Genomic DNA, 24,984 nt, shown 5'->3' on the forward strand with positions numbered 1-24,984 from the left:
TGTGTACTTGATGTGTGCAGAAGCCTCTGGAATGCAGAGCTGTGCAGCTTATGTGAAACGTGACAAATAACATTTGTTTAAAAAAAAAAAGAAAGGGGTAATGTATCGTAGCGTATTGTGAAAATAGTGGTAAAAACCTCATATCACAATGGCACCTGAAATCTTTCATTCACAGATTAGTTACTGCCAAAACAGTTTGTTAAAATGTTGTTCTTTGTATCTATGTTTAAGTAAAATTTTCTCTTTTGTTCTTTAACTTCCTTCATTTAATAGCCATTTTTATTTTCTTCAGCCTACCGTGCAGATCTGAAGGAGACATTGGAAGCTGTATGCAAAATAGACCAAAGAAAGTGTTTTCAAATAGCCAGTGAATTTCTGAAATACCACCTTCTGCCTTCAGTTAAATCTGAATTCATAGTTGGTAAGTTTCATATCAGATATAACATCGAAAAGGAAGCTAATACCCATTCTGCTTGTGGGTGTTCATTCACATCTTGGAGATGATGAAAACTGCTCATAGAAATTTGAATTAAATTTGTGACTCAGTCGTTAGTTGAAAAAGTGCAAGCTATGCTCACACCTTAATCTTTTTTCACTGGGACTTGAAGGACATAGCGTCTCCCCCACGGAATATGCGTTTTATTTAGTCGCCTTAGTTTTGTGGCGCGGTGGATAGGGCCACCTGCAAGTACAAACAAATTACTGGCAGGACATTTCACATCCGAAGTGTTCCTGAATCACTACTTTTTTTTCATTTACATTCTTGACTAAATAAGTACATATACAGACAGCAAACCACAAAGACTACCCCAAGCAGCGGCAAGCATCCAAAGAAATTAGATCAGGAGTGATAAGACAGATTCCCAGGCAGAAGAATTCGAACAAGAAAAATGCATGTAAAAGAACAAAAACGAACCAAACCCACAATCATAAAAACGACAAGTGCGGCAAGTGTCATACAAAGGAGTCCTCTCATATCACCAATACTAACCAGGTTTGGAAAACTCAAGTTTAAAGTTCAGCTTCTTTAAAGACCCAGGATTTGTAATCTACTCAGGCCAGGAAACGTGACAGGTCTCCTAACACTCCTGGCCCCCCAGAAAGTAAAGCTCCAAGTGAACAACCACCCTCAGACGTGATATACATTACATCAAAAGATACTTTGGGCAAGAGAATCCGCTATGATGCTGAGCAGATGGAGGCTTCAGGCACTTAGCAAAATACTCAAAAACAACAAAGGTGCAAAAATACACGCTGCAGGGCCCCTGTGGGGTACAGTAGAAATAAACAACAAAGAAGTGGAAAACAGGAAAACATAGAGTACAACAAAAACCCAATAACTAGGACTCAATTAAATAGGGCAAAAACATGCATTCCACGCCAAGGACAACCAAAAATCTAGAAACCCCATAGGTTTAAAATATGACGCGATGTCACAGTTGGACGACAGAGAAAATTCTTGGCTAAGATTTTTTTCCCTTTCAGGTAACGGGGAACTACTTGAGGCAATGGATGAGCCACACACAGAGCCACACACACACACACACACAGAGCCCCCCACACACACACACAGAGCCACACACACACACACACACAGCGAGCCCCACACACACAGAGAGCCACACACACACACACACAGCCTCAAACACAGAGCCCCCCACACACACACAGAGCCCCCCCACACACACAGAGCCCCCCCCACACACACACAGAGCCCAACACACACCCACACACACCCACACACACAGCCCCACGCCACCGATGAGCACATACCTTCATTTTGTTGGACACAGGGAGATAAAGGGATTTGCCCAGCATCACAGATGTAGCGCCGCTCTGCCGAAATGTGTACCCTGTTCCTAACCTTAGTATCGATCGCTCCAGCCCTTCTATTTCCCCTGTGTGGTGTGCGCCCGAGTAATGCAAAGGGGGGAGCCAAGCGACGCTGGGACTGTCCCCGAAGTGGGCGGGGGGGTGGGTGAGAGGAGCGGTGAGGGAACTAGGCGGCTCACCGTACAGCATGCCCCTCGCAAAGAGCAAAAGAACGAGATGCAGCAGAGGAGAGAGGGAGGGACTATCCGCCTCGGTGGGCAAAATGTCATTCCATTTCATGGATCCAAGCAATGCATAACGGCAGGGGCTCACTTTAGAGCCTTCCTGGCAATTCCACCAGAGGCCCCATGCGGCAAGGTTCTCCCAGCGTGTAAGAATGGTACAAGTTGCGCCCTCCTGCAAGGAGGTAACGGCTGACTCGATCAGCCATCTCCTAAGGCTGTCAGCGTTTGCGGGTGTCACCAAGGCTAGGGTTCCTGTACTGGGCATTTTTTTTTTCACTGGTTGAAAGCAGTGAAGGTCACGGACTCAATTGCAGGGACCCCGGACCCGCAATCAGCACACAACACAACTCACCCCAAACCCCCCCCAAGGATAACCGCCACACCTGCCGCGGAAGCGACGTGCACACAGCGTGTCCCGCCTGATACACCTGGACCACGCACACTGCCTCCCGTCCCCCAACCGAGCAGGCATGGCTGCCTGGCTAAAGGCCCATCCTGGCCTTGGACTAAACACTCGAACATTACTCCCCTGGGGTGGATCTGGCCGGCTGTGCGCGTGTGAAGATGCGCTAATTACTCACATGACCGAGCCCGCTACCTACACACAAATCGGCTGGGATGCCCAATTGACTAAAACCAAGCAAGTATGTGTCCACGATCACACAATTTAGGTTGGACATCAGTTTCCCCAGAATGTAAACACGGGCCAAACAGTAAGCCTGTATCCATGGGCTTTGCTCGGTCCATGCGCAGCAACAGGGGCTATGGGCCGTCGGCGGGCGCCAAGCTGAAAACACCCTCTTTTGCAAGGTATACAACCTGCGCTTAACAGGGGTGCCCCGAACCGTGGTCATTATGAACAACACAAATGCGACTGCACTCTCCACTACAATCAGGATTCAACTACTGACATCCCACTACCAAGCCAGGCGCAGTCCGAACGAGTTTGGGTGTGGGGGAGGAAAGGAGCATGGCTTTAGGAAGCTGGGCGCAATTAAACAGAACACTTGTTTCTCCGCGACAACTGAGCCTGACCTCGCATGTACAAGAATTTTACTCCACATCTCTCGGCAGTCCTTATTTTGTAAATACGCATGTGCTGCTACCAGGGGGCACGGCACGCTGCTCCCTCGCCACCCATCCCCGCCCCCTCCCGACTGTTCCACGCGCTGCTCAGACGCCACGAGCGGGACTCAGTAAAGGATAAAAGAAAGGCAGGGGAATACAGGAGTGACCAGTGCTGCACGCAGGGACACACTTTAACAGTGACATGCCGCTTCAATGTTACCCTTGCTGAAGACATTGCTCAGCCAATGCACGGAAATGCATGAACACAGAGACCCCTGCAACGCCGATCACAATTGTGGCCGACAATCAAGCCATCCCCCATGGTTAGCGCGACCCCTGACAATGCATCCTGGGTGACTTTCGTGCTGATGGGACTCAGCCCTGGAACGTAACGCCCACCAGCACCTGACTCACAACCCGGTGGAGGACTTAAGCCGCGTAACTCGGCAGAAGTCCGAAGAATCAGGAGCTCGGACTTGCTGCCCACCCCGCAGACAGTTACAGGCCCAGCTGTGACACCGGGCGGGGCAGCGGAAATTAGACAACAGCTGAATCTGGCTGGCGATGTTTACTTAGAAACAAACGACGGACCGAATGAGGCTTTCAGCAGGCAAGAAACACGGGAAGTAGCTTTAAACAGTGTTTACGAATCTTCTGCCTGTTCAGTTTGAGCGATAGCCTTAAATGGCGTATGGATGTACGTAAAGTGCATTTACCGTCTAGCATCAAAAATAGAAAAAAAAATAGCTAATGATTATGCGTTTTTCTCTCGCGCCGACTTTAACCTAAGATGTCCGAGGCTTCACAATAGGAACAGTAATGATACATAAGAAGATTACAAGTGCAAATTACAAAACCAAAAGTTGAGTTACATGAGGCAAAAGTGACAATCGTGAGCAAACAAAATACGAGAGGGAGCAAAAAGTACATTACATGAGGAATAGACTGTGACCTCTCCGAGAGGGAGGGTGTCCCTGAACACCACCATGTTTCTCCGAGAAGAAGCAGAAATGCCTCGGAGAAATGCAGCCTCATTTTGGGATTCGGGGGCTTGTTTTCCTTCTCTCCTCCTCCCATTGGCTGGAAGGTAAAATTCCAGCCAATGGGAAGAGGAGAGAAAGTAAATAAAAATAAGCTTAAAATGTTGTGGACCTTGAGAGTTCTTAGGCCTGTTTTTCTACTATTTGTCAAGTATGTATTAAGCCCAGAAGTCAATGTTGGAACTTTGCTATTGTGGTCTCTGCATTTCGGTCACCGTTTTATGTGTTTTGTTTCAATAAAAAGATTTTTTTTTTTTTTTTTAAATAAGCTGAAAAAAACGCCCCCGAATCCGAAAAAGACGGGGCTTGAACCGAGTGACGCCCCTCTCCTCCAATGGAAGCCAGCCAATGGAGAAGAGGGTAGGGTTCCAAGCCCCCTCTAAGAAACATTAAATCTTCGGGCTCCGCCCACACTGCTTACAGCAGTGCGACTGAGTTATCGACCTAAAAATGACAAGGAATCACTTGACAAGTGCACCATGTAGGAAGCTAGCTCTCTGTGTACTATACTAAAGTAAAGGTATAGTGTGTACAGAATCCAGTGGATCCCCAACGGTTTACAGAGGTAAATGTAGATAATGCCTTACTCTTTATTTGTGGTAGTGTGGATGAGTAGTAGGCTTTATCAGAGGGAAGTGTTAAGCATTTATTGTACACACTTAGGCAAGAAATTATGTCGCACACTCTAAAAGACTGAACTCAGACCAATTGTTTATATAAAAACAAAATCTTTGTTTGTTGGATTTTCATTTATAGAACCAAGCAAGACTTGGTAGAGGTAAATATGATTGTACTTTTCAAGACAAATTGTTAAAAAGCAAGCAGGATGAATATTGACTTTTATTACAGGTTCATAAAATGTGCAAATACAATTGTATTTACTTTTGAATTAATTTTGATTTCTTTTCATGATTACTTTTTCTACTCAGTGTGATATGCCTAGATATCACACTGGGACATTTCCTGTATAAGAGGTAAGTTAGTCAGTTTTTCTCAAAACACAGTTTCTTAGGTTGCCATACAATTTCCAAATCCACACTTAGAACCTTTTCCACAGAAGATCCACCAATGCAGTACTATGGGAGAAAAGCAGGTTATCGGTTTAAAGCTGAGTAATTGGTTTTGAGAGTTGGGTTTCTGGGGTTAGAACCAGGGTCATCCCAGGGTCAAGGATGCACTCAAAGAACAACCTCAACGGCACTAGGGCGACTGGGTCCATAGGATTGTATTGACTTCTTTCCTCTGAAAAACGTGTTGAGGGTGTTTTGTATGGAAACCGAAGAAACTGTGTTTTGATCAAAACAGTTTTACTCACTTTTTATCCAGGAAATGTCCCAGCATGATATCTAGGCATATCACATGGAGTAAAAAAAGTAATCTGAAAAGTATCTTAAGGTAATCACAAAGTAATTGCATAGTAACTAAAAAGTAATTTTAACTGTTTCTGAGCATTTGACCTACTTGTATCTACATTCAACTGCATTCAACTGTATTATCATGAAAGTACTATCTGAAAGAAACAGGTTAGTGTTCGATTCCTTACCTTAGAATGTCCCCAGGCGTCAGACTGGATCCGGAAAGTTTTCGTCAGCAGTACCCCTGCACGTCGGTAGGCGTCGTCTGCGGCTCTGCGTCCGTCGTCGGCATCGTGATTGCCGGGATGACATCGTCGGAGTACTTAGACGCCGCCCTCGCGCGCTGACGTCAGTTCTGTACATAGCTTTCCATGCCAGGAACGCAGTGCCACGATGCCGACGATGGTCGCGGAGCCACAGACGACGCCTACCGACGCGCAGGGGTACTTTTCGGATCCAGTCTGACGCCTGGGGATATTCTGAGGTAAGGAATCTAACACTAACTACTGTTTCTTACAGATATATTGTTATCGAAGGTAAGTAACTTGTGCATTAGTACTTACCTGAGCCATGTTTGGCTTTGTTCTAAAAATAAAATACAAAAAAATATATATTTGTTATACCAACAATTGGTCTGAGTTCAGTCTTTGAGTGTGTGACATAATTTCTTGCCTGAGTGTGTACAATAAATGCTTAACACTACTCTCTGATACATCCTTACTGCTTGCCTACCCTACCACAAAAAGATACTAAGGTATTATCTTCTTTTACCTCTCTGTAAGCCTTTGGGGATCCCCTGGACTCTGGACAATATACCTTACTTTAGTATAGTATATACAGAGCACGCTTCCTACACTAGCATTCCTCCTGCACAATCAATACCAAAAATAGAACATTTGCACTACTTAAATTTTTTTTAACGGTCATATCCTGAAGGTTAAATGTACTGTATGATTTTATATTTATATATCTCAAACATTTACATGTAATATTGTTACGGTTTTAATTAACGCCTTAACCGCAGCGTTTTTTCCGCTGCGGTGCGGGCGTTCTAAAGGGTGGGCGGGGCCGCGTCGGCCGTTGGACGTGCGCAGCACCAGGGAGGGAGCGCTCACGACTTCCAATGGCCGACGGCAGCACGCAACGGGTTAACCAAGCAAAGTTTACTTTTACTGTTTAAAATAATTTCTTTGGAAAATCCAATTGTACAACGAGATGCAATTTTGCGTAGCCGATCCTGAAGCTATATTGACAGATTTATTTGATCTTTTGCTATAAAAGGAAGCCAATTAAAATTTGAAAGGTCACTGGTCTAAAAACAAGTGATTGCAAGTATCTTCCACAAACTTTTTTTTAGAGGAAAAAATTGAAGAAAACAAGGGAATCTTTGCCTGATTTACTGTAGCTTGCAGAGTCTGTAAACTGCTACCACTGCATTTCACAATCAGTAACCTATCATTTCATGCCAGTGGTAGTGACTTCATTTCTTGTCTAAAGCTCTTGTAAATATGTATTTGATGCCCTAGTGTTTTCTTGTAATTTAATAGGAATTGTCTGTGTCTTCTGTCAAATAATGTTGTTTTTATTTTTGAAGCGCCACTTTTGTGTTACCTACCTGAAACTTCATTGGAAGGTCTAGCATTTTCAGGGTTTCATGCTTAGGAGGTCAGTAGTGGGGACCGCATGTTTCACTCTTATTCAGACTCTGATGAAGGCTTCCCTTTAGTTCAAGAGAACAGTTGTTTTACTAAGGTTGTCCATGAGTGACTCTCGGTGGTCCCTTCAGAGAATATTCTTTCTTTTAAGGCAGTCAAATGCAAGACGGTTGAAGTCTTTGACTTGTCTTTGCCATTTGCGGACATAAAAATTAACATAATGACAGAAATCCTTTAGCCCAGCCCCTCCACTTAGAAACTTGTTGCCTTTTAATGACACCCTGGTTGGCCCTAGGATGTCTGCAGGGTTTAAGCCACCTTACACCCAGACTGTCCAATACTAAATTGCTTGTTGTCATTGTCCGGCTCTTGATGACCCACAATTTCTATCTTCTCATCTGTAATCTAAACATCTTGTTATTTGGTCACCTTCTCTCTCTCTCTCCTCTTCATCAGATATAGACTGCCAGTAAATTAAGACAGCGAGAAAGAAATTGTTCTGGTTGGGGAACCTGGCTGTTTGTTTATGCAGTGCCACATGCCTACTGCCAATCTCATCCCATGCTCTTCGGAAGATGAAGTAGTTGCTGGTTCTCCTTCTACCAGATGGTGTGATATGACACATTGCTAAAGTAGTTAGTGATGGATTTGGGGCTCCCAAACAACTTTTTGGAAATTAGTGTGGCTTGGATGGCCAGATCCATGGGTTCTAGATGACCTGTTTATTTGTGCTTCACTGAACTCGCTGGATAGTTCCATTAACATTTACTAGATATGTCCTTTGATTTTGCCCACCACCTTGATGGAAATAATTCCATGACCTTAGAAGGAAAGACATGAAGGAGCACCACTGCTCTATTTTAGGGCCTGAATTCTTCTGCATGAATGTCTGATTTGCGACACTGGAGAGTCAAGCGCTTTGTGAGATTGTGGCTGTACATACTACACTATCCGGTATAAATTGGTTACAGGGAGTGTGGTACCTTCAAGGGGTACTGAAACCAAAAGCAGTAGTTTTCTTCTTCCTGCTCTGGTAGGAGGGACGTTCCTTTTATGCTGACATTTTGTCAGTAGAGGCATAATTGCGAAAAAGATTAGCAATATTAAGGGTAGAAACACTATGTTCGAGGCATGTGGGCTGCTGAATTCATATCTGTGCATAGATCGCCGCCTAGTGTTGGGTCCGGATGATAGCACCTTGTTGTCCTGGAAGAGTCTTCGAAGTATCACGGGATAGGTGACTCCTCCCCTGGACTACAGTGAGCATGGGCATCCTCTCCATCATCAGATTGTTTTTTTCCGCCATTGGGTTCGGATGCTATTCCTCAACTCTAACTTCGGAACCAAAACTTTGCAACTTTCTAAGGCCAAAAGGCCTTTTACCTCGACAGTATTGCACTCGTTCGGTACCCCTCTACTCGAACTTACTTTCCATCTCGATCCGGTCGTCGGCGCGGGCCGTTGGGCCTTTTCGATGCCACGTATGCCTGGTGCTGATGGAAAGGACCCCCTTTAAAAAGTGCCCACAATGTCACTCCAAATTCCCACATACTGATAAACATACAGTATGCAACAAGTGCCTATCACCCAAGCACAACGAGGAAAAGTGTGCAGCTTGTGCTCAGTTCCGGTCGAAGAAAACTATCCGGAACCGAAGAGCCGCTAGACAAGAAATGCAGCGGCAGGCGCCGGAACCGGAGAACATCTTCAAACACGAACATGACCTCCCAGAAGCAGCCGACTCCGATCTAGAAATTGTCACCGTGGAGGAACAGTCGGACTCCGATGACCAGATCTCACCGGGGCAAACTGTGAGTACCAAGCCCCCAACCCCGCTTCCACCCCAAGACAAGGCTCCGGTCGAAGCATCGCCTAAAGGCCTTAGCCGAGATCGACAGCCTCCTTCAGAGGCCCCGCCTTCCGGCTCGGCCCCGAAGACCAAACCCAAGCATTCCGATACCCCAGGAACCAGCAAATCGATTCCTAAAAAGGCCGTACAACCTAAATCGGTTGTCGAGCCGAAGAAGCTCGTCGAAACAAAAATGGTAGTCGACGCTAACAAAACAATCGACCCGAAACAGACCGTCGAGCCTAAAAAGGGTGTCGATCCACAAAAACTGGATCGCACTAAAAAGACTATTGACCCGAAGTAGGTCATCAAACCTACAAAAAACCTTGAGCCCAAAGGGGTCGGCGAGCACAGAAAACACGGGGAACCGAAAAAAGTAATCGACCCGAAAAAAACGGTTGATCCGAAGAAAACGGTTGATCTGAAAAAACAGGGCGATCCGAAAAAAACGGTCGACCCGAAAAACTTCGATCCGAAAAAACCGGTCGATCCAAAAAAGGTTGTCGAACCAAAGAAGGTCGCCGAACCAAAGAAGGCAGTACAACCAACAAAGGACGTCGACCCACAAAAGGTCACCAACCCAAAATCACCGGCTGAGCCGAAAAAAGCTCCACAGCCGAAGGCCCTCGAGCCAAAGGCTCACCCCAAGGAAGTGACTAAGCCAAAAGCATCGGCGCCGAAGCCACGGACAGTTGAGGAAGAACTTTTCCACCCTGATCCATTAAGCGCTGAACAATCTAAACTGTATATCGACTCTGAAACTGGACACTTAACAGTTTACAAGAGGAAGAAAAGACCGTTGGACACTAACACTTCTTCACCTGTTCCTACTAAGAAAAAAGACTTTAGCACTCCTCCTTCAAGGCCTTTCACTCCTCCTCCTTTTTTTCCTAACATGCCTTTTGTGCCTTACTCTCCTACACCTTCAGGTTGTGATGACACTGAAAACATAGGAGAAGATCCTCAGGATGACTTTGTTGAACCTGTGGATCAGGATGTAGAGGATGACACATGGGAGGACCACAATGATCCTTATGATAACTACGAGCCACAACCCATCCCTGACATCTCTGCATATCCTACAAAGCTGTCGCCTACTGACGACACCATTGTCTTTAACCAATTAGTAGATAGGGCAGCTAAATTCCACGGCGTAGACATGCACACCGATCCAATAGAAGAGGACTTTCTCTTTGACACTTTTCCTACATCAGAGAAAAGTGTGCGTACACTTCCTATGTTGAAATGGGTACTAAAGCACGCGCCCGACATATTTTATTAATATTTTTTTTTTATTACATTTTTATTGAAAACACAAAATCAAAGCACATTCAGCAATGTAAAGCATATAAACAAATAGGTAATCATAATATGACATCTGGACAAATCAAAGCAATGCAGAATAATCGAGGACGCAATTGAAAACCAGTCCATTTGCAATTATACAAAATTGTACAGGACAACACAGAACGATACATACACTAATACAATAATCAATACTGATCAGTTTGGGTCATTATACACAGTTCTCGACCTGTCCATGGCCATGTCCGTAGTGGGAGAACTACAGATCTCCCCCCTGTATGCATTCCATTTACCCCACTTCTTGTCCCATTTCTTGGGGCACCCTCTGAGTTTGTAAACTGTTTTTTCAGCGACCATATCCCTATCCATTTCTGCGGTCCAACCCACCACCTGAGGACGATCAGGAGAACCCCACTTCATCGCTATGGACAGTTTGATGAGGAGACATCCGAGGGCTAACCACTAATGTTCTATCTCTGTCAGATCCGTCGCCTCCCATACATTAAGGAGCCCTCCCCTAGGTGTCAGTGGGATCGCGCCTAACATATTTAAAGACCCAGCCAGAGCGCGTGTCCTCAATCCTAGGATTGAGAAAAAGTAAAAATCTGCCCCTGCAGACCCAACTTATATTAGGTCACTGTTGCCATTGGACTCACTAGTCGTATCAAACGCTCGAAAACGAGCTAATTCACAAACCACAGGAGATGCTCCCCCTCCCGACAAGGAGTCGAAAATATTAGAAGCCTCAGGCAAAAGAGTAGCCTCCCAGGCAGCAAACTCCTGGAGGATTGCAAACACACAGGCTTTATTAGCACGCTATGATAGAGCACATTACGACCAACTGGAGGGTTTACTACAACACCTACCAGAACCGTTCAAAGCTAAAGCTAATGACCTAATACAGGAAGGCAAATTTATCACAAACGCCTCCATTAAATGTGCACTTGACGCAGCTGACACAGCAGCTAGGTCCATCAACACAAGTGTCTTAATACGCCGGCCCGCATGGCTGTGCATTTCCGGCTTCAAAAATGAAGTGCAATCAACCATACTAAACCAACCAGTTAACCAAGATTTCTTGTTTGGCCCTGCAGTAGATACAATTTTAGAAAAAATAAAAAAAGACAGTGATACAGCTAAGTCGTGATACAGCTAAGTCTATGGGTGCACTTCAGTTTCAGCAATCCAGAAGTTCCTTTCGTCGCTCCTCCTTCAGGGGCTCAGGGAGAGGCAACACATCCCAAACGTCCTCTACATTCAAAAGTAATTCCCAGAGCACTTTTAATAAAGGCTCCAACAGAGGAGGTTATAGAAATAACAAGGGCAGAGGACGGGCGGCAACAACACCAGAGCCTCCGCCGCCGCCAAACAGTGACTTATTCACGCTCCCTCCAGACCACTTAACACCGGTCGGAGGCAGACTAACACAATTCCTACCAGTCTGGAACACCATTACCACAGACAGGTGGGTGAGACAAATTATCCAGTATGGTTACTGCCTGGAACTCACTTCTACTCCACCCAACATACCACAGACACCGTCCAATGTCCAAAGAGCACATCACGCTGTTACAGCAAGAGGTCACATCCATGCTAGAAAAAGGAGCCATAGAAACAGTCCCCTTTCAACACCAGGCACCAGGAGTATACTCTCTTTACTTCCTAATCCCCCAAAAAGACGGATCCCTCAGACCAATACTGGACCTCAGACCTCTAAACCAATACATACTCTCAGAGCATTTCCATATGGTCACTCTACAACAGGTACTTCCGTTACTCCAGCCAGGCGACTTCCTTGCTACATTAGACCTAAAAGATGCATACTTTCACATACCTATACACCCAGCTCACAGGAAATATATGAGGTTTACAATATAGGGTCACCACTACCAATTCAAAGTTCTCCTCTTCGGGGTAACTACAGCACCAAGAGTTTTTACAAAATGCCTAGCAGTAGTAGCAGCACACCTCAGAAGGCAACACATTCACGTGTTTATATACCTGGACGATTGTCTCATAAAAGCCAAATCATACGCACCGTGTGCAAGACATACGTCTCAGACAATCCAATTGCTGCACAGTCTAGGATTCTCTTTAAATTACCCAAAATCACATCTGCAACCCTCCCACATACAACAATATCTGGGAACAACATTAAATACCCTGGTGGCAAAGGCATATCCAAATCCAGCCAGGATAGCCAGCATGCAGGCCCTCATTCAAAGATTTCGACCACAACACTCCTTGCCAGCTCGAGTCTTCATGCAGCTTATAGGCATGATGGGCTCCTGAAAATTCATTGTCCCTCATACCCGACTTCAAATGCGTCCATTACAAGAATGCTTAGCGCAACAGTGGAACCAAGCTCAAGGACAACTGAAAGACCTAGTGTTGGTCGACAGTCGCACTTACAACTCTCTGCAGTGGTGGAACGAACCCGCAAAACCTTTCCAACAGCCAGTTGCACAAGTAGATTAATAGCGGACGCATCACTGATAGGTTGGGGAGCCCACCTACTTCAATACACAGTCCAAGGGCTCTGGACAGTCAAGCAAAAGACACTGCATATAAACCACTTAGAATTGCTAGCAGTATATCTAGCAATGAAAGCTTTCCAGAAATACTTGAACAACAAAGCTGTGTTGATCCGGACAGACAACATGACAGCCATGTACTACATCCAGAAACAAGGAGGGACACACTACCCGCAGCTGTCTCACCTAGCACAGAGCATATGGAGGTGGGCAATTCCAAAAAACATCTTTCTCCTCGCAGAACACCTACCAGGGAAAGACAATCAAATTGCACACCTACTAAGCAGACACAGCCAACAGATACACAAATGGGAAATTCACCCTCAAGTGCTCCAACCATTCTTCCAAAAGTGGGGACATCCAGAGATAGATCTGTTTGCCACAAAAGAAAACTCAAAATGCTAGTCCTTTGCCGCCAGGTTCCCATACCCGTTGTCACAAGGCTATGCGATATGGATGAACTAGTCAGGCACATTTGTGTACGCTTTTCCGCCAACCCCACTGATTCCATTAGTGGCACGCAAACTAAGGCAACAATCTCTCACAATGATCCTGGTTGCTCCCACCTGGGCAAGACAACCATGGTACACGACGCTCCTAGAGCTCTCAGTAGTTCCCCATCAAAGTCTGCACCTATCGCCACAGCTATTGACTCAGAACCATGGCGAAATCAGGCACCCAGATCCCAATCAGATGAACCTAGCGATCTGGCTCCTGAAGTCTTAGAATTCGGATATCCTAACTTGCCTCCAGACTGTATGAACATTATCAAGGAAGCAAGGTGCCCAACTACTAGAGCATGCTACGCAGCTAAATGGAAAAGATTTGTAATTTATTGTAATAATAACCAAATCAATCCATTAGATGCCTCTATCCAAGACATAATATGTTACTTATTACATCTTCAAAGATGCAATCTCGCATACTCTTCCATAAGGCTACACCTTGCTGCTATAGCAGCATATCTCCAAAACAGACAACACGTGTCCCTGTTCAGGATACCACCTATTAAAGCTTTTATGGAAGGTCTGAAAAGAATCATCCCTCCAAAACATCCACCTTCGCCTGTCTGGAACTTAAACGTAGTGCTTACCAGACTTATGAGGCCACCTTTCGAACCACTCCATTCATGTGAATTACAATTCTTAACATGGAAGGTGGCATTTCTGATTGCCATTACCTCCCTCAGGAGAGTGAGTGAGCTACAGGCATTAACCATTCAAGAACCTTTCATGCAAATACACCACAATAAGGTAGTGCTTCGTACTAACCCTAAGTTTATGCCAAAAGTTATATCCACTTTCCATATCAATCAGTGAATAGAATTGCCAGTTTTCTTCCAAAACCTGCAGTCAGTGGCTAAAAGAGCCCTACACACACTAGATGTAAGAAGGGCTCTCCTTTATTACGTTGACAAAACTAAATCATTCAGAAAAACAAAGCAACTATTTGTTGCTTTCGCTCCACAACATATGGGAAATCCCATTTCAAAATCAGGAATAGCCAGATGGATAGTTAAATGCATTCAAATATTCTATCAAAAAGCTAAACGCACTCTAACAGTTCCCCCAAAAGCCCACTCCACGCGCAAAATGGGGGCATCCATGGCATTCCTAGGAAACATTCCACTAGAAGACATATGTAAGGCAGCTACATGGTCTACCATACACACTTTCACTAAACACTACTGTGTAGACGTGCAAGCAGAGCAACAAGCTGCTGTAGGCCAAGCTGTCCTAAAAACTCTTTTTCAAACTGCTACAGCTGGTACAGGTGACCACCGCTAGAGGAGATACTGCTATACAGTCTATGCACAGATATAAATTCAGCAGCCCACATGCCTCGAACGGAATATGCTACTTACCAGTATGCATCTGTTCTTGGCATTTAGGGCTGCTGACATTCATATCGCCCACCCTCCTTCCCGGTGCCTGTCGCAGCTGCAGTACTTTTCTACATACACTTACATGGTCATCTCTTACTTCTTTATATTCCATCTTTGCCACAATGGCGAAAAACAATCTGATGATGGAGAATATGCCCATGCGCCCTGTAGTCCAGGGGAGGAGTCACCTATCTCGTGATACTTCGAAGACTCTTCCAGGACAACAAGGTGCAATCAACCGGACCCAACACTAGGGGGCGATCTATGCACAGATATGAATGTCAGCAGCCCTACATGCCAAGAACAGATGCATACTGGTAAGTAGCATATTCCATTTTCACTCAGAAAACTGTCACAGAATCTCTTAGGGCCCGATGTAGGTAAAAGTCATTTACCGATTCCAAAATACCGAATCATACCGAATCGGTATTCTGAAATCGGTAAATGATATGTAGGAAAAGAAAATCGTAAAAATACCGATTCGGTAACAATCGGTATCGTGTTACTACACTTACCGAATCGGTATATCCCGAATCGGTATTTCCCGAATCGGTATGTACCGAATCGGGAAATATCGATTCGGTAATGGAAATACAACCGTACGGGCCAAAGGTCCATAGGAAAGCATTGGCAAAACCGAATCGGTATTTACCGATTCGGTATTTCCCGATTCTGTATTTCCCGATTCGGTAAATACCGAATCGGTAAATACCGAATCGGCAAACACGTGATCGGCAAACAAGGAAGTGAAACTAATGAAAGCAGCCAATGAGGTGGAAGCACCCTCCCTCACCCTAGCAGGGAGTGGCTACCCATGCAGGTGCAACTCAGCAGAACTTTCTGGAAAGGAAGGCAGAGCTGAACAGGGAGGGAGAGTGAGCAGCAGAGAGAGTTTTGGGAGTACTGTGTACACAGTCAAAATGGCAAGCAGCTCTGAGAGCCAGAAGGCTGACAGGAAGAGAAAGGTCAAGTTCAGCAGCTTGGAGCTGAAAGTATTGGTGGAGGAGGTGGTGATGGTACACAGGCAGCTGTATGGGAGGCTGTCCCTCACAGTCCCAGAGTCAACGAAGAGGAACCTGTGGAGTGCCATCAGCATGAAGGTGAATGCAGTTGGTGTGACCCCCAGGTCCATGGATGACCTCTAGAAGAGGTTCTATGACATCAGGAGCCTCACCAAGAGGAAACTGGCGGAGATCAGCAAGCAGGCAGGACTGACCGGTGGCGGCAGGAACCCCGCGCCCCCCCTCACTGAACTTGAGGAACTGGTATCGACAACTATCGAGAGGGAGAGTGTGGTTGGAGTTGGGGACCTGGACAGCTCAGCCAGAGCCAAAGCTAAAGGTAAGAAGCATGCACAGCATGACACACCCTACCAGACACCTCCCCATTGGCCCCCATGTACAGCCAAACCCCAGTCCAGTACTGCTAGCAATATAAATGTGCAATGCATGATGGGCAAAGTAGCCAGCTAATGTAGGAACATTTTACAGTGCACATGACACTGCAATGCACCTTAAGAAATAATCTGAGTTATGAACTTAACATGTGCAATGCATTTATTGTAGTGACAGGAAGACATTTCCACTCAGTTGACAAATGCTACTTTATTCCTAGGGCCACCATCAGGTAGTGGAGCAGCAGCTGAACAAGCCTCAGCACCAGCAACAGCAGACAGTGCGGTGGCAGGGCCAAGCAGCATGGCTGAGTCGCAGGAGGTGGAGGACAGCAGCGAGACTGCAATTGAGGATGACTCAGGACATTCCCTCTTGTTTCCCCACTCCCCCCAATTGTCGCAATCCCCAACACTCCAGTTCTCCCCAGAGAACACACCCACACAGTACCAGCCAGCACCTGCCACAGCTACAGCCAGGAGGATTAATGTGGCCCCATTGTCCATCATGGAGGGAGATGCGGGTCAGGCACCAGATCCCACACCTGTCACACCTGTGGCACAGCAGCCCATACAGCTGACCAGCACCGAACGGCGCCGTCCACGCACATCCAGCAGTGGCAGTGCTAATCCATCACGGGAGGGCAGCGTCTTCCATGGGCTAGAGGGGAGCATGGTCCGGATACAGCGGATGCAGGCCAAATCCATCCTTGCTTGTCACCGCCAATTGCGACAGCACAACCTGCAGATGGGGGAGTTAACAAAGGGGATTGTTGACTTAGTTGCAACCAACCGGGAAATAGCCAAAGGTATGGGCAGAATGACTACTGCCATGACACAGCTGTGTGCAAAGTTGGACCAACATGAACACATACGGCGCAGGGATGCCCGAGTACAGAACCGGGCAATTAACAGGCTTGCGGCATCAACAGCCCTGCTATGCCGCCGAGGGGCAAATATGGAGGAGTGCCTCACTAATAACACTGCAGAGATGACCAGGGGCATGGCCCGCATCACCACTGCCATGGAGACACTGATTATTTCTAACACTGTCGTGAATCCTGCCCTGGATGTGGCCGAGGCTGGGGACAGCAGCAGCCGGAGCAGTCCTGCCAGCGCAGTGTCCGAGCCGCGCAGGAGCTCCAGGCGCTCCGCAGAGGCAGCCGGACATGCAGAAGGGGGGGAGGGGCATCCCAGTGGGTCTGCAAAGCGCAGCAAGAAATGAGACTTCCAGTGTGGGTGAGGCAACCCGGCCCATTTCCTGACCACTTATTGTTGTTTTTGTTTACATTTGTTGCACATCAGTGCTGTGACGTTAAACAGCAAATTAAAAATGGCATTTCCTCACATTCACAACGTGTCTGTGCATCTGTACTCACTCAGAAATAGTTGTCTGTTATCTCCTCACGTCTGTACCTCCCGTCACTTGGTGTAGACACTCCAGCAGGTTCTGTTAGTGGCACAGCTATGTCATCGTCAGGGTCCTCGTAGTCAGACAACTCTACCTCTGTGCCCTTCTTGACCGCAAGGTTGTGCAACATGGCAGATACAGCAATAATCTTGCAGCAGGTGATGGGGGTATATTGTCTAGCACCTCCGGTCTTGTGCAGGCATCTGAACCTGCTTTTCCAGATGCCGAAGGTCCGTTCAACTACATTCCTTGTGCTTTTGTGCGCACGGTTATACCTCCTTTGGCTGGGTGTTGAGGGGTTGAGGTAGGGGGTGAGAATGAATGAGCGGAGGGCATATGCACTGTCGCCTAGAAGAGAATGGGGTAACATTACTCACATGCATACATGTACTTCACACTACTATTTAGGTTATGGGGGTCTGACACTGTGTCTTACCTAGGAGGTATCCTTCACCGAATTCCCCTGCTGTCAGCCGTGCATAAATTCCGCTATTCTGAAAGATATAGGAGTCATGGGTACTCCCTGGAAATTTTGCTACCACGTCAGTGATGACACACTTGGCATTACATATTACCTGCACATTTATGGTGTGCGTTGATTTCCGATTTCGGTATATGTATTCCGTGTCAGCAGGGGGACAAATCGGAATGTGTGTGCCATCTATGCAGCCAATGATGTGGGGGAATCCTGCCATCTGGTAGAAGTCTGCTTTTGTCTGTACCAGTTCAGCATGGGTTGCAGGGAAGGAAATGTATTGGTCCATCCGTTCGATCATGGCGTCTAGGAACTTGTGGAAGAACCGGAACAGGCAGCTCTGGCTCACCCCTCCTACCGCAGCTACTGCACTTTGAAAGCTGCCAGACGCAAGCAGGTGTATGCTGCATAGCACCTGCACGTGCACTGGGATTGCGTGTGCCCTTGGGGTGGGGTGCTGCATCAGGGGTTGGAGGTCCCTAATGAGCTGTAAGATGGTCTCTGGGTCCAGCCTGTACCTCTGTAGGATCTCTGCATCTGTCTGCATGGACAGGGTGAGACGCTCTCTATACACCTGCTCCTCTCTCTGCCATTCCCTCTCTCCATCCTGCTGTAGCCGTAGCCGTCTTGCTATGACATAAAAAGCTGCCATGGTGCAAGCAGAAATGCATTTTGGGTCCTTTTTTATAGGTTGCACCTGGTTACCACCTGATTCAAATCTATGGTAAATACCGATTCTTAAATACCGAATTTGACGCTAAATCGGTATTTCAGAGCTTTCCTACATCTCAATCTTCAGTTTTGCACACAGATTCGGTTTTATACCGAATCGGTAATTTTACCGAATCGGTATTATTTCCCGATTCTGTGTTTTTCCGAATCGGTATTCTACCGAATCGGTGATTTTTCCGATTCCATATTTTTTACCGATTCGGTTTGTTACCGATTCGGTATATTTGCCGAATCGGGGTAATTTCCGATTCGGTATTCTAACGATTCGGTAACTTTTCCGAATCGGTATATTCAACGATTCGGCCGGTTTTGGGACTGCTACATCCCGAGGGCTCAATACCGGTCGGTAACTGCCGAAAATGGCCGAAAATACCGATTTTCGGCCGTTACCGACCGACCTACATCGGGCCCTTATTCCCTTAAGATGTTGAGTTTACTGAAAAAGTGAAGGCTCTGAAAGGTTTTTCTGAAGAAATATAGTCAGAAAAGGCTGAGCTTGGTGCTTCTGGATCCTGTTGGAAGGAGTTGGGAAAACAATTGAATCCACTACCAATGTATACTGATGGTATAAACTTCCTTAAAGGCACAGTGCCACTTTTCCTAGCCTTTAAAAGTTGCAGCTTACGGAGCTACTTTCCCTTCCCTTTTTTTGCATTTTTCCTTTAGAAAAGGTTAGTGAGAGTGCTTTTCTTTCTGCATTATTAAGATAGTACTAATGTTGAGATGTAATAGGAATATTATTTAAAGAAAGTAAACCGAAAAAATACTAAGACGCTGTGGACATCATAAGTGCCACCAGCGATTACATCTATCAGTGCAAATTGGTGTCCCACTGTGTGTCACTGAACCTGTGTCCAATTGCACTTGAGTCTGAGATACTAGACTCTGCAAATGCTATTTTTAATTAGATTTTAGGGCAGATTTTATTTTTTATGTTGTATACGTTTATATGCTTTTGCTATTTTCTATATCTGTGATGTCCCTGGTGAAGTCTTGAGTGATGACACCAGTGATGTCATAGACAGCTGGAGAGTATGGCACAAGTTATGGTTCAAACAGTCATGTCAATGGTGACGTTATACTTGATCTAATCACTGTTGTCACTTAAGACACCTCACTTGATGACATTTGCAAGGCTAGGGGAAAGTCATAGTTCTCTCTCAGGGCATCTCCATTGATAATTATAAGCACTGAGCAGTCCCATCCACGTGCTGTGACCTAGGAACTCTTTTTTTCAAAGTCACATTTTGTGTAGTATCTTTGCCTTACTTAGGAAAGGCCAGGAGGTAATGTGATAAAAATATAAGATTTTGAAGTATAAAAACAAGCTTTAATGGCAATTCAATTCATTTAATTTAAAAAATGGAAGCATGTACATACAGCCTTTAAAAGCCATTAAATATAAACAAAAGTGATATGTTAAAACATCTCCACAAACCCTTTTTGTTATCTTTTAAAGTGAAGCACAGAGAAGGATAGGGCAATGTGACTGTATAGGCTGCAGTAATGTAAGAAAGACAATAAAACAGTGTGCCTTTTAAGGCACTTTTGTCAGTGTGCCATCATGCCCTATAGGTGTCAGTTGACTAAGTTCTTTTTTTTTTATAGATCTTTTTATTTAAACACGAAGAACTGGTTAAAACACCACATAGCATTGTTGTTTTAAATAGGCATACCTCCAATAATTGCAATACATACTGGAAACATTCCCACTCTCTCCCATCAGACCCCAACAGTATGGAGTCTGCGATACATTCTCAATGGTTGGGCCTAGTCTCATTCTCCAATGAGGGGGGAAGTACACAGGTCCCCACGGTACCCATTCCATTTACCCCAAATCCCATTTATTAGGATAGCCCCTATTCTTATATACCTTTTTCTCAACTATCATGCATCATGTGGAGTGCCACAGGGTTCCTCATTGTCCCCTCACCTTTTCAATCTTTACCTTCTTCCCTTACTTCACTCTTTGAAAAACAGTAAGGTATGCATTATAATTATGCAGATGATCTGCAACTCGTGTTCTCAATCGATAATTCATCTGAGTCAATCTTTGAATACCAGGCAACAATGCTACATATACGTGACTGGATGAACAACAACCAGTTAAAACTGAATCCAGATAAAATATACGTGATTCTGATAGGTGGTCCCCTGTGTGAGAAGTTGGCCTGGTATATGATGTCCACTATTCTAGTGGGCACCTTGCACCAGTCTAAACGACCCTTATTGATGGTGGTTGTAAAGTCAACCTTATAGACAAGCTATCCTAGTGGTAGCATGGACCAGCAGTCTTAGGCTAAAACTTCAGAGAGCATGTGAAGCAAGCTGTTTTACCAATTATAATCCCTTGAATACCAAATGAAAGGACACCACACAAGGTATATATCAAATATATGTGTATTTATTTCTAACACAATCACTCTGCACTCTTTGAGGTCAGAGATCGAAGTACATCACAAGTTACTCGATTAGCATACGATAAGTTGCACAAATACAGTTTTGCCCTAGGGGCCTCACAAACCATATACTAAGTAAGTGGTATAAGAATCACTTCAGGAATAGTGAATATGCCTAGGGCCTAGGGAATCGCTGTGGCTACAACCAAAGGTTAGGAAGTAGGAGACCCACGGGAGACGCGTGCAGTGTGGGAACACAGTCGCGAGTTACCATTGACTTATAATGGAGAATAAAGAAGTTACAAAGTTACTGTTTTAGGGCACTTCCGGATGGGCTACGACAAAACCCCTTTAAACTAGGACACTTGGATAGTCAATACCCATGGGAGCACCGGAGTACTCGAGTTACCTCACCCAGGGAAGCCGGGTGCATAGGTGTCTTTTCGTGTCGGGTTTCTTCGATGCTTTCAATGGAGACCTGCAAAAGAAGTGCTGCAGGCGGCCGAAGGAAGAGTGTCCGGGTGGATCCAAGGGTGGATCGAAGAACTGAAGAACCTGAAAGCAGAGGGGACAGAGTCTGGGTCACTAGCCAGTGACCAGGAAGGAACCAGGAAGGAACCTGGAAGGAACCAGGCGATGTCGCAATGCAAACAGGTGAAGAGGTGAAGCTTGTCTCTGCAGCCACGAGGACCAGGAGGTGTCGACGACGACCCGGAGCTGGATTCGAGGTGTCCCACAAAGGATCTAGTTGACTGCGGTGTCGGTATCCGGATTGGACCCAACAAGCCTTGGCAAATGCAATCCACGCAGGAAGTGAAGATTGGCTTCAGGTCAGACCAGCAAGGTCTGGGGAGCTTCTCCTTTGTAGGGAAGCTGGAACAAGCCTGGAGCAACCAGGCAAGCAGTGTAAATTCAAAGGTTCGTCTTCAGAGGGCTCACTAGCCAACGGACTAGCAACCGGGAAGACGCGTCGAGCTGAAATGCAGGAGCAGGCCCCCACGGCACTCCTGGAGTGTGGAGGGCTAAGCTTTGGTGCAAATGGCGCTCGGGTCTGGGGCTTCTCGTACCCCAATGCACAACTGTGAGTTCCCTCAGGAGTCGATGCAGTTAGCAAAATGCAGGCATCGCTATCTTAACAATATAGGATGTATATAGAAGTCTGCATTATACATACAGTACTAAAAGATATAAACTTGTCGTCGGTTTAAACCCAATTACTCTAATAAAAATAATCATTACTCCGATGCGACTACTTGACTCCACAAATTGAAATTCCAAACCTAATAAAGTTAACGAGAGCCAAATAAGTATGAGATAAAAAACTGAACCTGCGAGGGTTCACAACGGCAGAGAGTATCTCTTCTCTTTCTTGCCGTAACTTCGCTAAGAAGCATACAGACGTACAGTCTAGTGTTTCTCAACAAGAAAAAAGCACTTATACCGTCTTCACTTCCGGCTCGGTGTCCGTCTTTGAAAAACGGCGCCGGGCAACTCAAGAGGGAGACGTAGAAAAATTAGGTAAGCGTTTTCTCATCGTGAAGGGTACGATAGTAAGCCGGCTATCAAGGGTGCTTACAGATTTCTGTCTATAAGTGTACATGCTTATAGATACCGTTCACAGACTTTGTCGGCAAAAACCCCCTTCTCTTTTTGTCTATAGGTGCTTTTACATCGTGGATGTTAGGGCATATCCGCCCAGCCACGACCATTTTCTCCGCCCGGTTAAGATTTAGACCGAGTAATACCAAGGTATGTCTTGCTTGGAATTTTCAATTTGCTTTAGCCGAATACAATATAAAGGCATATATGTAATACACACACATGTCATACTATTCCTTAGATTTTGGGATTACGATTTTTGAATTATCTCGAGGACTACGATTTACTAACGCCCCGACCGGGTGACATTCATTACGCTAGTACTTTTCCTCTGAAGGTGAGTGCTAACATAACTTCGCAAATCATATCTCGCTTACCACTTTTGAGGCATGCTTACAACTAGGGCAATAACAATAAAGGCATATGGCTTTAAATAGCCCTGTCCGACACCATATTCTTGGTGTCTTTCAACCATATAACGTAGAAATAACTGGAGAAATTCTTTCTCTTATCAAATCAGCACTTTTTCCTTGTCTAATGCAACATATTCCATAAACGCCAACGAAGGCAGGATGTAGATAGGCCTGTTATTTCACACAAGAACAGTCTTTCTTTTCCTTTTACGTTATGTCTATCAAATAGTTGCTTGACAAACTCAATAAGAACATTGGAGTATTAATTCTTATATTGTGAAACAAACTGTGCATTTCAAAATGTTGTGCTTCTCCTTACCATTTATAGAAAAATCACTATTCGTAAGTCACTTGGGTTTTTCGTGTTGTTTTAGGTATAACTTACACATTCACGCGCTCACCTTTAGCTACGGCAGACCAGTCGTCTAGATACATATGAACCTCTCCAGTGCAATTAAACATACAGTATAAATATATATACATTTTGTTAAATTCTTGGCATTTGTTTCTGAAAACACACAAAGTCACATAAATGGCATGCTGTCTTTCACTTGGGTGTAAACCACCAAGTCACGATTGGAGTCTGTCTGGCAACAGAACATGCTCCCAAAAAATGTATTTCTGTTTTTATCCAGCCCTGAAGATTCGCAGATTGTTCCCTGCGATGAAACACGTGTTGGCTTGTGCTATGGAACAATAAACAGAAGTATCTACACCAACGAAACTGGATATCCATCTGTCTATCTCTAACTAAGATTTATTGATTCTTGAAGAGCTAATTGCGTTTGATATTGATGCTAATAGCTACAATTTTTGACCTAAGCACTACACGCACAGCGTGATCAGGACATTTGAATGTGTACATGTGCAGGGGCATAGTTGTTTAACTTTCCGTATGTGAAGATCAGCTCGCTGATCGTCCTGTTGGAGCGGTTCTGGGGGTAATACCGCTCGCCTCATTGCCTACACTCAGTAACAATTGAATCCATCATCCAGTGGTAACCCGGGAGATGCGCCTATATAATCTGGAAGATACAAATACCTCTTAGCTGCTTGTGTTATATCGGATTTCCAGAGAGAGCTGCCCCCCACCAACTAATTTCTTTCCTCACCCCTATCAGACTATACAAATTTTCAAACTTTCCCTCACATTATGGATAGGGATAAAGTAGCAGCGGACCTCTTCGAGAATCTAGCTAAAGGCATGCCCACACATACAGCAGCTGCCACTGCAGGTCCCCCTCGCAAAGAGGGTCTCAAAGAAAAATTCAAAAAATTAGAAAGACTCAAGATGCAAGAGAACTCACGGTGGTGGGATGCCACCACCCTCAAACAATACATGCGTTTGAAACAAATACCGAGAGGCTTGCGTTCGCAGATTTTTCCGAACCATGACAATCTAGATGTTGATCTCATGAAAAAGTGGGAAGAGACTGTCAACAATAATTCCTTTGTCCTTATGGACATTCTGATAGAAAGTGCAGATCGCAAATCCATCAAATTACAGGGAGAGATCACGATCTTAGAACAGGAAATAAAAGATCTTAACCTACCAGAACCCACCGTTAAAAACTACACTATCTTAGACGAGGTATTGCTAAAACACCAGACAGAAATTAAAAACAGGAAAGCAAGACAAATAAAAAGAGATGATGCTGATTATCGTGAGGGTAGAGTTTTTACCTATGCCCACAAATATGATGCTATGATTCCATCTAACAAAACAGGAAAATCAGGGGGCAATACATCCGCTCCGAGCTCTATCTCATCTAGCAGCACATCTCTCAATACTGCAGGTACAAGTGATCCAGAACAGG

The 24,984-nt window shown here is 45.2% G+C and overlaps 1 protein-coding gene across 5 annotated transcripts in view; it reads left to right on the forward strand.

The window, feature by feature from the left end:
• LOC144762305 (exportin-5-like) overlaps positions 1-24,984 on the forward strand; it is a 2,106,094-nt gene that overhangs the window by 628,429 nt on the left and 1,452,681 nt on the right. For all 5 annotated transcript variants that reach the window (XM_078647454.1, XM_078647456.1, XM_078647455.1 and 2 more), the window contains exon 13: positions 293-421. In XM_078647454.1, coding sequence (XP_078503580.1) covers positions 293-421 — 129 coding nt within the window. The remainder of the gene's footprint in view (positions 1-292; positions 422-24,984) is intronic.

The sequence above is a fragment of the Lissotriton helveticus genome, chromosome 6 (genome assembly GCF_964261635.1).
Source record: "Lissotriton helveticus chromosome 6, aLisHel1.1, whole genome shotgun sequence".
In the NCBI taxonomy this organism is placed as follows: Eukaryota; Metazoa; Chordata; class Amphibia; order Caudata; family Salamandridae; genus Lissotriton; species Lissotriton helveticus.